Raw genomic sequence first — 16,498 nt, 5'->3', positions numbered from 1 at the left:
CTATTACCCTCGGTGGCGCTTCTCCGAGCCTATACCCGCCATTTTGGTCTGCGATATCGCCGCACTTCGACATTATTCCCACTGGGCTGTTCGTTACATCCTCTGGAAACGTTTCCGGCTGCGAGCGAAACACCAAATTACAAATCCCGCTCGCGAGTACGCACCAAAATCGTGCGGAAATTCCGGCAACTTCAACGACTGCTCGCCTAGGAAGGAAAGGAAGAGGATTAACCCTTTGCGGACGAGACTTTTCCATTATAAAGGCTTTTGGGCGACTATTTGGCGACATTCGTCCGCAAAGGGTTAAAAATCTAAACGTCTTAACTTCGATCACGATTTCTATAGGACTATCTACTGGGATACCAAACGAAGTCTGATGCATATAGATGGATTGGACTCACAAGGAAGGTATCCCATCTCTCCGATTTGATTTCTTTTATAATATGTTATAGTAGACTAAAAACTAAGCGACACGTATTTTTTTTATCTGCCATTAAACACTTTAAGGGGGTGAAACTACCATCCAAAGTAAGGCATGTCAAGGGGCGATTTGGCAGTTTCACCCACAAGAACATAATATTTCTTAACCAATCCACCTGGAAAGGCTTTCTCATAACGAGAAATGAAAAATATAATTTTCTCAATGAAAAAAAAAATTAAGGAGTGAGCTTCCCCTCACAGACCTTACTTTGGTTGGTGGTTTCACCCCCTTAAAGTGTATAATTGTAGGATCAAATTTCAAGTGTCAGGATTAACATGAACGGTTGATTTATTAATAAAAAATTAATATAAAGAAATTGAATACATTGAAGAGTAGGTCTTAAAGATCTCAAAAAAAGGGACTTGATTTTCCCTCCGACTTCGCTCGCGCTTTCCTCAATCAGAACTAACTCCCATTCGATCGTTCTGATCCAGCCTCACTCTAATTTCTTTCTCTCTAAATTCATATTTCTCCCTCTCTCATTCCCACACTCATCAATACATTTCTTTGTGCGTCAAAATTCTCACTCACTGAGTCATACGGCCGCTCACACTTCACGAACTCTCAACCACGCATAAACAGTATCACCTATCGAGCTGTCATTTAATCTAAATACTTCTCATTTCACCCCACAATCATACAAACATTACATTTCACTCTAACTTCTATTTAGTCTTATTCTTAATCTTTATTGCCTTATTGGCGACACAACTATTCGTATAGCTAAACACTTTCATCTTTTTTTTTATTCTATTAACTTTATTGGACCGCGCAGGGTTCTGACACTACATAATGGTAGATAAAAAAAAATACGGGTCGCTTAGTTTTTAATCTACTATTACATATTATAAAAGAAATCAAATCGGAGAGATCGACCTGGGATACTTTCCTTGTCGGTAAAGTAATAGACTCTCCGCGATACTCATGAAAATAATTTAACGAAAATTAACGACATCACATGGGGACACAGAAAAAATTAAAAGATGTTATGATTAGCGACGCAAATAATTTAGCTAAAGTTATTCAACGTTCTAACGTGATTGCTGATAAGGTTTGTTTATTGTAACTGAGAGAAATTTCTCCGATTATTGGAGTGATTCCTCCTTGTATTTACATTCAATAAGAGGGATATAACTTCATGTATGGGTTGTCCCAGATTATGGGATTAAATATAGGTACATGATGTCCAACAAGTGGACAAATATACATTTTTTTCAGAATTGCGATGTGTTGAATTTCCTCTTCAATTTTGTGATTTTTACGCTTTTATTAGTGTCGTTAATTGGCACTTTGAGGTCATGCGTACATACGGGTTTGATTAAAATCAATCGAATTCTATCTTTATTGCGTATAGAGTGTAGTGTATGTCCCAGATGCGTACTCTCACCAAATTGGCCTTGTATGTACAAATTTTGAATCACGCTTTTACGTTTTGAATTTATCGGAATATCATGACTAGTAAATGCGCCTTTATATCATGAGTTGGCCACTGGCCATATTGCATCGATTCCACATACTGTGCATTCCTGCGTGGAAATTGAAGCTCGGCATCCCGCGGAAGACATTGATTTAATGTTGCTTCTAATATGGTCATCGTTTATCACTACAACAGAGTTAATATGACAGTGGGTTGCGTGGTTCTTATATTTTCGAGCAATATGTGCATAATGCCTCGAGTCATCATTTATTCGAATTCATCATTTTGTCTAAAAGGACCAAATCGCGACGAGCCCTTCAAATGCAACATTACTTACTTTTCTGGCATGTTCCATTTCAAAGCATACGTCGTTGTATTTTTTTTTTAATTAAAATCAAGTATCAATCCCTTACGACATCAATTCGGCTTCATATCTTTAATTAGCAATTATGCTTTAGCGGACCTACATTCGAATAAATACTAGTTACTGTATTTACGAGATATTAACATCCCGGAAATTCAAATTTCGTCCTAACGTCGTACGACCTGGTTCTGTTAGCTTCTGAAATGTGACACAAATTGTCAAGATTACCCCGAGATGCAGTCTGAAACTCGCGACCATATTTGCTTCCGCAAAATTACAATACGATTACATTGTACACGTACGTGATATCGCACACTTTAAGTATGAAAAACGATGAAGAAATATACATTTTCGTTACAGCGTTCCATGCATCGTCCCTCCTGGAACCAAGCTGAGCAAACCTAGAATAGGAGAAAAAAGAGTAGCACCCGCAGAAAAAGAATTTAGTTAATTCAACGAAATCGTTTGATCGACTGCTTTTTGCTCATTTCAGTAAATTTGGTTGAGTAAGCCGAATTTCAATTCACTTGACTAACCTCGTTTGTTTCGATAGATTAACGCGTTTTGTTCAAATCGTTTCGTTAATTTTATAAAATATTTTCGTGAAATAAATCAAATTACCATATTTTTTATGTGACAAAAAAAGCTCTTAGTCGAAGAATTTACGTATAACCATATTCTACGGTTGCAATAAACCCGAATATTTTTCTGCGTGCAAGTAAACCATTATCATCAACATTTCGGAGCAATTGGAGCAGCATAAATTCCCTGCTGGGTCTTTACTTAGAGGAGGCGAGGTAATTCCTGGCGATTACCGCAAGAAGGACGATAAAGGGTCGACCCGAGGTCCGCGATGCGGTTCGAAGTTGGCCGGGAACGCGACTTTAATTCGGCGGAATTAGCCGTCGAACGTGTACCTTCGGGACACCCGGGGGAAGAAGCCGCGGAAACTCGGGAGTCTTAAAAGTCCGTCCACGGTGCACGGTGCCGGGAGAAAAGAAAGGAAAAGGATGCCAAGTAAGGAGAAGTTTCGAGGGATCGGCCGGATACTCGAGCAGTCGATCGAGCCACCCTGGGAATCGGCGAGGCTCTGCCTTTCGCGTCCCTTCGGGAATTCCTGGATCAACCGGGACGCACTCGCGGGAATAGTCCCAGGAACCTCCACGAAAATTCCTCCACTTGGAAATACCGACGATCCTGCCGCTGCCGGCCACTTTAAAGAGTGCCTCTTTGTTCGGCGAAGTTGCTTCCCAAGTGGGGAACGGTTGCCGGACGTACTTCATCGGATCGCCAGCAACTTCTCCCTTGGGGAAAGGATGATGAATAAAACTCGGCATTCCTCGATTTCTGCTTGCAGAGAAAAAGAAACGCGTGTTTCGGGACCGCGATTCCTTTGAAACGACTTCCACCCACGTTGTGGTTGCTCCAGGGGATTGATTGAACGTGGAGTTATTAAGGGGGCTGCGCACCCTGCCTGCAAAGCAGTCGTGTAGAGGTTCGCGGAATATACTCTCAGCTTCGCAATTTTAAACCACTTTGCCTTTTTAATAGCTCATTTTAGAGAGGACGAGATCGTCGAGGTCCGGATCTATTCAGAACTTTCGGTTTCGGTTTTGGTTCGATGTTGTCCTGCTTCGGGAAAATGGAACAACTTTGCGCAACTGTAGCATGGGACCGAAACTGAAATCGAAATTTCTGAAAAAAATTGACCCCTCGGCAGTTTTGTCCTCTTTAAAATGAACTATTAAAATAGGGAAATCGATCTAAAATTGCGGAGTTTGGAGTTTATTTTAGAGTGCTTCGCAGGAGAGGTACGCGGACTTCTTAATCTGTGAAGGACTGGTCGGAATTAGGAAATCTTTATTCCATGGATGGAGGAATCTTTTTAACCGTTTGAGTCCCAGGGGTTATTGAAAAAGCAGTGTCGAAAAATGCCAAACAATGCAATAGCGCTGTCTTAATTCAGGGCGAAAAGAGCCAATCGGCGCAATAGCGCTTGCTATTTCAATAGCTCTAAGAGCACCGTCAGTTGTCCATACCGTTCAAATGTCCTGGGTTTTTCAACGTGAAATCTAAACAATTAATTACGATCTGTAGATTTCAACTGTGAAGCATCGAGGTGCACAAACTCTGTCTTCTTATTCTTCCTCCCCATTTGCCACGTCTCTTTAAGGATGCTCACCACTCCAACGATTTTGCAGGGCCTTTGCAAGGGACAATGATTTTGAGAATATTTCTAAACCGATCGAGCTCAACGAGTGCTCATATTAAAGATGAAATGTTGACCTGTATTTATATAGGAGCGATTTTCGATAAGTGGTCATTTTCATATAAAAAAAGTGCTACGACATTATTTAAATGCTTTTTTAAGTAGGAAGGAGTTGCGTTATCGAAAATCGTTCCCATATGAACATACGTCAACGTTTTATCTTAAACGAGCCTTTAAAACGAGCACTCGTTGAGCTCGATCGATTAAGAAATACGCTCGAAATCGTTGTCCCCGTGGAGCACCTTTTTCGTGATTTTCAGGTTCCTTGCGAGGAATTTAAGCTCTCCTTAGAGCTTCATTAGAGCCTCGATAATTGGATATCGATCGAAATATGGGAGCTCGACGCTATTTTAGTTCTGGTCTGGGCTAAGCTAAAAATTTGTTTTAAAAAAATCCAATTTTTTAAAGTGTCAGGATAATTCCTAGGTGCTCACAAGTCACGTGTAAAAGTTTCGGACAGTTCTATCTAATACCCTTAAAAAAAAGTGTTGTATTCGAGTCGACTGATTTGAGGGAGGTTTCACTTCACCTTAAGGTGGCAAAACGCTACAGGTGTTCCGCAGGGTCGTCGGCGAAGTGACGAATTTAGCGCGAGCACGGCGAACAATGTGAAATTAATTATAATTAGCCGCTATTCATGAAGTTCCAGGGAAGTTACTTGCGGTCCTCCGGCAATTAACTCGGAGCTCCTATCATTTACATTTTCAGAATCTGTCGCGTAGAACGGACTCGAGAGACGATCGCGATCCTAGAGGAATTTACGAGGTCTCGAAAATGGCGGCATCAAGGACTCATCCTTATCTTCCAAATTCGCGGTCTAAAGAAGCTCATATTTAAAGTATCACCTCGAGATGGTAAAAAGTAGGCTCGACACGTGGAACGTTGACTTATGAAATTTCCGATCTCCAACTTTAGGACACCCTCTTATCCTTCATCCTGAAAGTTCTTCGGCTCATCTCAACCATTCTTCATCGCGAAAATTGTCCCTGGCCATCTGGTACTCGCGCCTTTACGACGTATAACGGCGTCCTAATGTCCACCCCCGCGCTTCGTCTCTCCGGCGAATCAATTTAATGCGAAGTCTCGTAAAACTGCAACGACGTGCAAAAGCGACGTCAAAAATCCCCGCTCGGTAATACCTCGATGGATTTCGCAAAATGGCGTCCACCTGCGGGTGACTGTCGCGTGATGCACGTTGAACAAAATCTGCGAAACCTATAAATTAAACACGGTTACCCTCTGTTAAAAATATTCATAAAATTTCACGCACTTTGAGTACATAAGGTTATAATAGAATTATACATTTAATGTCCTAAAAATGAATTAGTATATATTTATTAAAAATGCCGAAATGAACTTACGATTCAGTGATATTGGGGTAAGACCTTGTGAAATTTCGTGAGAAAATCAATACACTTAGATACTAAATTTATGTCACATTTCATCAATTCCTTGCACATAGGTTATACAATCAGTATACCATGAAACTTCCAACAAGAATATTATAAAATTATAATATCTTTTTTAACAGGGCAGAGACGCGTTTCATTGAGCACTTACGTTAATCGATGAGAACGTTTTCGCATTTTCACAATTTCGGAATGAAAATAAAATACACGCCAGGCTTAGGGAACGATGGAGTTATCGACTCGAGTTTCCTTTCGTGTGTAAAGCTTTTTTGTGCGCCTGAAAATGTTGCATTTTCGTCAGTACGGAATCATCGAAGAGGCGTAGTTCTCGGGACCATCGCGATTTTGTAAGATACATTAAAGTTCTTATTGGCCAGGAAAGCTTCGACGAGTCCAATAAAAATGCCAGCCATTCTCTAAAGATGCCGTTACATTCGACAACAAGCCGCGGAAACGGGCGGGAGATGGTATGTCCAGAATGATAATTAAATTTGATTGCCAAGCCAAACCGGGGCATTATTGGTCTCGTCGATAAAGCCGAACACTCCGAGCAGCGTTATTCGCGCTCTTGAGAAATTTCCAAATTTTCACAATCCCTGCTATTTCCGTAACCATTAAGGTGTAGTGAAACCTCCCTCAAATCAATTGATTCGAATACAACCATTTTTTTTAAGGGTATTGGACCAAACTATCCGAAATTTTGACGCATGACTCATGATCGTCTAAGAATTGTCCTGATACATTCAAAATTTGGATTTTTCAAACAAATTTTTTAACTTAGCCCAGACCAGATCCAAAATGGCGTCGAGCTCTCATATTTCGATCAATATACAATTATTGAAGGCTCTGATATCAGAAACGAAAGGGTCGGGACAATTTTACGACAATTTAGAACTCTCTGGTAATCGAGAAACTCTCATTTGAACGGGATAAAGGCAAAAAAGTGTCTTATGCGCTTCTATGCTAAAACGATGGGAATACGAGGTCTCAGAGTAAAGATTTAATTGACCTGGAAATCACAGATGGCGCAGGGGGTCCCTCTGCAGTCAATTAGGGCCCCAGAAGGCATAATCCAGAGGATTTCTGGAGATTTACTTCGATTTCTTTATAATTATTGTACGAAAAGGACAGGTGGAGTATGCAATTTGGTACAATACCTAAATATAATTCAACACATCTGTCGATATAAAAACAAACGTCAGCAACGTAGGTATTTAGAAAAATCTTCTTTATCGACGTCTATCAAGTTCCTTGACGTGTTTCACATCACCTTAAGCATACAGGCTTTCTTACTAAACTAATTAGACTGATCAGGTTTGCAGTCGAGAAAGAAATGACCATTCGAAAATATGTACTTAAGGGGGTTGGTAGGTTGTGAATTGCGGTTTAATTAAAGTAAGCTTAAAAGAGAATAAAATAGTATAGGAAATATTTATTTTCTGTTTTATTTCAGGTTTTATAAAGAATTTAATATGAATACAAATTTTAAATGTTAAAAATGACGGGATATGGAAGTTGGAGATTTCTGACTGTTTTTCCCGACGTACATGATTCGAAGAAAACGGGAAGTCTCAAATAAAACGTTATAGTCGTTTCAGGAACTACAAAAGATTATTTAAGGATTTTCAATGAAAAAAGAAATTTGGTTTATAGTAAAACAAGCCAATGTAAAACTCTTTTTCATTGGTTTATGCACTTTAATCGTTATCTTTTGAACAAAACCTTTCGTCGAGATTCCAAACCATAAGTTCTTAAATAATCATTTATAGTTTATAAAACTGCCTTAATTTTTTGTCTCAGACTCGTCGTTCTCCTAGAATCATGTACACCGTGAAAAAGAAAATCCCAAATGTCTAACCTCCGCAAGTCCGCTATTTCGAAACATTGTGAAATTTTGTTACCTTAAATCCGCAGGAAAACATAAAATGAAACAACCCCGTAAGCAAATATTTCCTATACCTTTTCATTCTGTTTTAAACTCGCTTCGATTAACCCCTTGTCGTACTAATTAACTCGGTAAAATCCAAGCCCGTGATCCATGAAAATTGTCAAAGTCGGCCGAAATGACGAGGGAAAGATGATTGCAGCACGGGACAATTTTTTTACCCGACATTGAGATTACGAGTCTGACTCATCAAAGTACGGCAAGGGATTAAAACGCATTTTACAACCCACCAATCCCCTTAATGAAAATAACTTTAGAAAAATTAAATAGCTGAGCCCATCCCTCTTCGATGGACCAATATTAATTAAATTGGCCTCGAAAGTATATTTAGCAAAATAAGATATATCATTTAGGAAAGTGTCGTTTAGCAAAATCGAAACGACGGACGTTGAATCAACGATTATAGGGATCTAAACGTTTTCGATAGACCGAAACCAGCCGAACATTGCCCAACCACCATTTGCTCGCTACAATTGTCTTGATAAAACGGGAGAAAATAACTTAGTTTGGTGTAATTGTGCGCCGAGTGTTGTAAATAAGTGTTGCACTCTGGTCTAAGTGGTTTCCGCGGTCGCAAAGTCCTGCAGGGTTTTCAATGAATTAACGCTTGCCACTGTACAGGTTGGCCGGTGGAATCCGTGGGTCGCGAGTTATGCCACACTCGGTGGTATGTAGTAATTAGCAACATTGCTGCCAACCCTCGCCCAACCCCCCGGCTCGGAATCGTATCGGGCGGACTTCATCCGAAGGAATCGGGCCGTATTGTTTTGTTAATTATTGCAAGTATTTCTCAGGCCGAGGAGGCGACGCGATTCGCAACAACCGGCGGTAAAACGCGGACGACTCCTCCGCAAGACCCTTAAACTTTGTCCGCCCCGGCTCGAAGTTTATTAAAGTCCCTGGCATCTGTAGCTGAATAATCACTGAAGTTGGCCATTATGGTCGGCGCAAAAACTAATTTGCCGCAGTGCCGAGCTCGCGCGCGAATAAAGCAACGAGCTTCCCTGACCTCCGCGGAGAGAAAATGTCCTTAGGGGCCGCGGCGCAAACCCTGTGTGTAATTAATATCATCGCCGGAAGCTTCCCTTTGTCCGTGACTTCGTTCCCCGGGATCGAATCTTCTGACTTGCGATCGTGCTTCCTTTTTCATCTCACGCGAAACGTTTCATTTAGTTACTTTCTCGTGATACGAGCTCGCCACGTCGTCGCGCTTTCGAGCAGTCGACGCGGCGGCCATATTGACAGACAGGACGACAGATCGTCAGGCGGTCGTATTGACGTACGACGGATTATAAGAATATATCATTTCTTTTCTAGTAATCGGGGCAAAGTTCAAAGGCACAAAACGCTCAGATTCTCGTTCTCATATTCCGATATACTATACTTGTCTACGGAATTTAATTTCTTGTCGAGGGACTCTTAGTGCTCCAGAATTACAAAAGTCATCGATTGAATTACAAGGAAAGTATCCCAGGAGTACCTTCCTACTTTTGTTGATCGTGACATTGGTTGTAGTCCACTGAAAAATGAGAGGCACGTATTGCTTATACGTGCTAATTTCGGTGTTGAACGATTGAAAACCACTCCCAAAATTGACCCACAAAAATTGTTTTTTTCATATTTTCTCGTTAACAAAATAATACTTTTTGACTGAACCAGTTATAGTTTGCTCACCTTCTAACACTGCTACGATATATCAGATTTAATTCTGTTTATCTTCTTATATTCATCCGTCTTCGGTTTGTACATTGTCGGACATGCATACATTTGCCTTTTATATTGGCAGTGCTATATCTCCATTAGAGGAATTCATGTCCATACCTATACAAACCGAAGCCGGATCGGAGGTGTGTAAATGAACCTTTAGGAGGATATGAAGGATATGAAAGAGTTCACCTGTATATACCTGATAAGTCAAATCGTTGGGGAAAGTATTCTCCGAATTGGGTGTACCGATTCGATTCACATTTTACCACGTGGATATGGAGGCCTTAAAGTAGGTCCTCAAACTCATGAAATTTTTTTTTTTCATAAAAAGTTTATGTATTTATCATTGACTAGAACTAACATGGCGTAGTCCGGGCACGTTTTCGATGTTTTACGCTTCTTGGAGGCTTAGAATCGAAAATGAAGAGTTTCAGAACCTAATTCGAACAATTTAGAATACCGTAAAAATGGAATATTACAGAGTCAGATGGGACAGTGTGGTTAATATTTTCACCAACAATTGCAAGAAAATGCTGGCTTGTCTTGCGGCTAACGTATGTTTTTAGACCAAAATTTAGTTACAACTAAACACAGAACACAACAACACAGATGGCGACGTTGCTTCGTCAACATTTAAACAGTCGTGAATTCATGGGATTTCGGCAGTTTTACATCGACCTTTTTATCATTACTTTACCGAAATGACATATAAAACCCTTCAATTTGTATAATTCTTAACGTAGACTGTAAAAGACTTAAACATCGTCCCTCGCAAATAGTGTAATATAATACGGTTGAGTAACTTTTGGGTCGTTGGGTCGTGAGATTTTTCCGTTTCTCTTCTTTTTCTGGGTTCCCCGCGGTCGGAGGCGAAGAAGCCACGCAGCGACCGCGTGGTCACCCGCGTCGCGTTCCGGGAGCGCGGGGCACAAGTCCCAATTTTGGCGCAATTTTCCTCGCGCTGTTCCCTTAAACCTTTTTTGATGTTATCTAACGCATCGTAATTTTCTGAGAGAGGTTCTCTCTCCATTTTCGACCGAGTCGGTCCTATACCGCCTTTGTAAATAGGACAGACTACTTTGAAAACCCCCTCCACTTAATTCTCTTCTTTTGCGAAAACCATTATTTTCTTAGTAATCCAGTGTTGTTAATTCATTCACGGTCCGACCATTTTCCCTTCTCCCTTTCACTTTCCGTCTCAGGGCCAAGATAAAATAATAGTGTTGAGTACGCCGTAGAGTTTTGGAAAATTCGTTCGTTAATAGTCCTTACCCCGCCCGCTGTTAGGTCGGGGATCGTTTACTCGGGAGCGGTGATGGCGATTACCCGAGGATGTCGATCGGACCGTGCCTCGTGGGTTTGTTTTTGGGGACTCGCTTCCAGATGGTTGAAACCAGCCAAAGACCTCGTCGAGTAAAGTAACGAAGATACTTTATTTTCGATGCCTCTTGGTTTTACAGGAACGACTCGTAGATTCGGTCAACTCAAGGGGACTAGCGTTTGCCGAGAGTTACAGGTGCCTCGCACGCAGGTTACAGAATGGAGACAGTTCAGACTTCGATAGATCAGAGAGCGAGCCCTTCGGAGCGGGCCTTTTTATACTGACCTAGGATGTTCCTAGGCGCGGAGGAATACTTCATTATTTTGTATTCTTCAATAGACAAAACTATTTGTTGAAACAATAGGTCTCATCTGTCAGGAATTTGTGAAAAAAAGCCTTTGAAATTTAGCACTTTTCTCATAATAATATAAACTACCAAATTGTATAGAAACAGCTGATCTGCGGCGGCAAGAAAGGGGGGATGCCGAGAAAGAGAACGAATGTGTTAGCCAACTGTGTTCGACACCACGGGAGAAAGAGAGATGTACAGAAGGAGGCGGAGTGTCTCCGAGAAGAGTGGGAGAGGCCCGGTAGACAGTGTGAGTAAGACGAAGAGAGAATGTATTTCCGACATAATGAGAGAACATGAGATAGAAAATGACAGAGGTAGAGGGGTGGAAGCGACCGCGGCGCCACCATGCAGTTGGCTAACATAACTAAAATGTTAGCCAACTTTTTCGGGTATCAGAGGCCCGTATCCTTCTGGGCCCCTATGGGGACATCTGTATTCTTTACAGGGGTAGGCGACCCCGTGGATAATTGCACGTCACAGTGCATACATAAATGCGCACGTCCATGCATTCACATGTGTTGCTGACTCGGAGATAAGTCGGGACGTTGAGATAGTATAAAAGTTATTTTCCACGTCTGGAGAAAAGTCGCAAACAATATTGAATCGTTATCATTACGTAAAAATAGACAATGCCCACACGATTCCCCTCGTGCAAATCAAATGTGTTAGAGCAATAATCATTCGTTGCTGCTTCATCTGTTTTCTGTCAGTTGTATACCTGCTCTTCCTATTTGTTCTCTGTGCAAACAATTTCAACGAAAATGTCAGCAACGTTAAGTTCACAGGATACTATTTCTGGTTTGCTGGATATCACGACTCCCCTAAATAGTGCCTTCAAGGGGATTTATATGCGGTAAGTTGCTAATTCTTAGTTCCTAACCCGAAATCAGAATGTTGATAAAAAATCTGAGTTTCATTGTGATGGAAATGTTAATATCGTGATATTGCGTTAATTACTTACTTTCGTTCTGTTCTTCAATTGTAGTCATTTACAAAATAGCTTGCTTACGGACGTCAATTAAAGTGGAACTATTAAAAATAGTTATCTGTAATTATAAGTAATTGGATTGAAAATAAATCGTTTTGTCTCAACCTTACAGGAGTTATGCTTTCGTTACGATGAAAGATCGACTGCCTGGAATCTTAACTAAAGTGACCGATATTTTAAGTCGAGATAAAGAGGAAATAGGCAGCAAATACGGGAAGGTAATTTTTACGAATTAGAAGAACATGTGTAACATTTTATTACTAGAGCATAATTGAGAAAACTACTCGTATCAGCAAATTCACAAAATAATTCCTGAATTCAATTTTGCATGAATAAGGTACCATGACCCTGAAAAATTGATAAAAAGAGTATACTACATTAGCTTATTAATTGCAATTTTTCCTAATATTAATGGTTTTTCTAATAATCTGTTTGTTTTTTTACACAATGAACCATATCACAATGAGCAAATTATGAAATTTTAACAGGAATCGCTGGAGGAATTGAAAGATGTTATAGAACGTATTAATGAATTGAAAAATGAAATCGTCACAAATAAACCACTGAAGCCGTTAACTCCTGTTCCCGATGATGGCAATGATGATTCTAAAATATGGAATAACTATCTTGAAGAAACTACCAAAAGAGAGGGGCAGGTTCCTAATTGGTTTCAAGCAACCTGGCTGTATAGCGAGGGTTACATGTATCGCAGGCTTGCACAGGAGTTCGCCCTCACGTAAGATACTTGTTAATATTGTATAGTCATTAATTGAAATGCTTCAAAAGGAAATATATTTTGTGATCAAAAAGTCGACATGTATATACTANTACCGAAAACTCTTAGCCGATATTAATTTTGCATATACTACAAGCTTTATACAAGCCTTGCAAGGTTTTTTACCGACTAACATTTTGAGCTTGAGAACTATTAAATCAAACGGTTGCGTTGGATTACAACCTGGTAAAGCAGAATCACTAACAGAAATGGATGAAAACTGGATGATAACTGGTAGGTACGGTCTTATCCAAGCCACTGTTGATACAGGATGTCCGTGCACAAAATGAACTTGAATTGATAACTTGGAAATTTTATAAGAGTCATATAAGAAGAAATAGTTCTTATAAAACTACCTTCGACTGATTCAATTTTATAACATTTCGACATCACCATCGCCTTCACTTAACATCTACAAGCTCTCTTTTCATATCTAACGCAAATATAAATGTCATGACAAACTATTAACATATCTGTCCGCCATAATTATTTATGGATTCATTTAAATAAAATTTGTACAATTATGCTTTCGTTTCACTTCCATGACTTTTCATATTGTTTGTAAAAAATGTACAAATACTTGACAAGAGGTATTTGAAAAATGGTTTCATTTGAATGTATTTGCTGAACTACTACATGTGCCTTGACAACAGTGACATAGAATGCTTCAACAGCCGTAGCATAATGCTATCTGGAATAATATTGATTTTATTATTACACTTAGTCATAACACAAGATATTTAATTACATTAACTAATGTGGTAATGATAGTAAGTAACTATTATTCGTAAATGTACGATGTTCCCTGTTCTATAAATTTTTGTACACTTATTCGCTATACCTTATATCAAATAATGCAAAGTGATATTCCAATTGAAAAACTGAATTTTATTTTTCCCCGTTTCTCCCCTATGTCACTTTCTTCGAGATACCTAGTTATCGCTGATTACATCCTTGCAATGATTACGCTAATACATGTAGTTTACAATCGATATTTACATTTATCCTTTCACATGCCGTTGTGCATCGTTAATTAATGTGTTTAAGCTACTTGTGATAATTTCTATTAATGAACCTAGAAAAAAATGACTATTTAGAGAAACTGTTATCAAATCTCGTGACTAATGGAATCTATGCGATACTTTTTCCGTTTGTGTCGTACGAAACCGGCAATAAGAGTGATTAACGGGAACGTTTATATTTGAGGGAAGCAATAACTAAAATGTCTTATCTTTTACGTACTATACAATAAGATTATAACCAATAGATCATTGAAGTATTGCCTCCGAATTAAGTACCTTTCTCGCTACTTTCGTTTGCAAAGGGTCCGTCAACTATACGTAGGATGATATTTCTAGTCCGTTTGAAAGTCTTGAGATCGCTGTGACGCGATTTTTCCCATGCGAAAACCTCGTGCACTTTCGTCGGTCCGCGCTCTCGCCTCCCTCCCCGTTCTCCAACTATCTGCTGGGCGCCAGCTGATTTTTGGATCCTCGGAACCAGCAACCCGGTCTGATCGAAATCGTAACTCGCAAAACTTATCAGTTAAGGTGAAGTGAAACACGTCGAGGAACTTGATTGACGTCGATAAAGAAGATTTTTCTAAATGCCTACGTTGCCGACGTTCGTTTTTATATTGACAGCTGTGTCGAATTATATTGGACATTGTACCAAATGGCATACTCCACCTGCCCTTCTCGTACAATAATTATAAAGAAATCGAAGTAAAACTCCAGAAATCCTCTGGATTCATGCTTTCTGGGGCTCTAATTGACTGCAGAGGGACCCCCGTGCGCCATCTGTGATTTTCAGGTCAATTAAATTTTCACTCCGAGACCTCGTATTACCATCGTTTTAGCGTAGAAGCGCATACAACATTTTTTTTGCCTTTATCTCGTTCAAATGCGAGTTTATCGATTACCAGAGTGTTCTAAATTGTCGTAAAATTGTCCTGACCCTTTCGATTCTCATATCAGAGCCTTCGATAATTGCATATTGATCGAAATATGAGAGCTCGACGCCATTTTGGTTCAGGTCTGGGCTCAGTTAACAAATTTTTTTTAAAAAATCCAATTTTTGAATGGGTCAGGACAATTCTTATTGTTAGAGCTCCCCGGAGATCCCTAATCGTCTCTGTGATGGTGGTCCTGGGACGGTCGGAAATACGTCACATCGCATAACGTCCTTAACATTTACGTTCTGACTTTGAATATCGTCCTTAGAGACAGAAAGAGAGGGGGAGAGAGAGAGTACGTGTGAATTTAACAAAATATATAATTACTCTATCTGACCGTACGGTGACATTAATTACGGATTTGAGGATATTGTGCATTAAATGTCCAATCTTAAAATATTCCCATCAGATGATATCCGTGATATCCAACAACTATCAGATGATATTCCGGTATCATCCTCAGCGTTAAAGTACTCCTTACTGACGAATTCTCTCTTAATTAACTCATTCCTAAAAAAAAAGATAATATAATTCATAATACTTCTTAGAATGTGGCTCCCGAAATAAGTGAAGAAGGTACAACACTTCTTGATATTCTATGTATGATGAAAAGCACCCAGAACGGTTTACCCTATTAACGCATTACAATAAAGATTCAGATTTGATCGAATTTAAACCGAATCTTCGGTCTATAATACCCTTAAACACGCAACAGGTATACAGACAAAGTTAAAGTCGAAATCACGTACTCTGATGTACCACCTTTTAAATATTGATTAAAGATCTTGATCTTTAGAAACTGTTTTGGCTAATCATTGAAGTCCACAATTTTTTTTATCGAGAACGAACAGGATTTAACTCCTTGTTTTATAAGCAATCAGTTACACTCGTACCAAACGCCACGCCAAGTACGTTAATTCATAGGAAAAATTATAAATCATGGGATTAATATTATATAATGATATTATCTGATCTTTAACACGTCGAATGTCGTAGGTGGTCACCGGTAAACGACAACCGCATTACAATAGTTTGACCGTCACATTTTGGTATACAACGTGTTAAAGACGTGTAAATAAATTGAATTCATTCGCTGGTGTGTTTCAATTTTGCAGCACGCATCGTAGGTCAGATATTAAATTATAAAGATTTTTCCGATGCTACTATACGCAAGTAGGTATGCACCCAAGAAATTGCACACGTGTAAAATCTAATGCACGGACTGTGTGTCGTCGTAGTAACTGTTTTAAATCTTCTTTAAAGTAAAACTTCTGACTACAGTTAAAAAAAATCTCATTTAACATGAGCTTGATACCAGGTTCTCCACCGCTATCTATAGGCATGGATGCCATCGACTGATCCCTTTCACCCTCGTATTTTTCCGTATATTTTACATATTATACTTTACTTTTGTTCCAATATTATAAACTCATATTTTCATACTACTTCGACTAATGAATAGTTGCAAATAAAAACACTAGTCATTGAAATCATCATTTCACATAACTTGTGAACG

The 16,498-nt window shown here is 39.4% G+C and overlaps 1 protein-coding gene across 1 annotated transcript; it reads left to right on the top strand.

Moving 5' to 3' along the window:
* The first annotated feature begins 11,650 nt into the window (after positions 1 to 11,650).
* LOC105694230 (protein-glutamate O-methyltransferase) lies at positions 11,651 to 13,012 on the top strand. The gene is made up of 3 exons (XM_012414702.2): positions 11,651 to 12,118; positions 12,366 to 12,471; positions 12,742 to 13,012. Exons 1-3 carry the CDS (start codon positions 12,027 to 12,029, stop codon positions 12,991 to 12,993), a joined length of 450 nt encoding a protein of 149 aa, XP_012270125.2. The 5' UTR covers positions 11,651 to 12,026; the 3' UTR covers positions 12,994 to 13,012.
* The last annotated feature ends 3,486 nt before the right edge of the window (positions 13,013 to 16,498 follow it).

The sequence above is a fragment of the Orussus abietinus genome, unplaced genomic scaffold (genome assembly GCF_000612105.2).
Source record: "Orussus abietinus isolate OABI.00-Male unplaced genomic scaffold, Oabi_2.0 scaffold52, whole genome shotgun sequence".
In the NCBI taxonomy this organism is placed as follows: domain Eukaryota; kingdom Metazoa; phylum Arthropoda; class Insecta; order Hymenoptera; family Orussidae; genus Orussus; species Orussus abietinus.
Note: the sequence above shows the minus strand (reverse complement) of the source record. Positions and strands in the feature narration are given on the sequence as shown.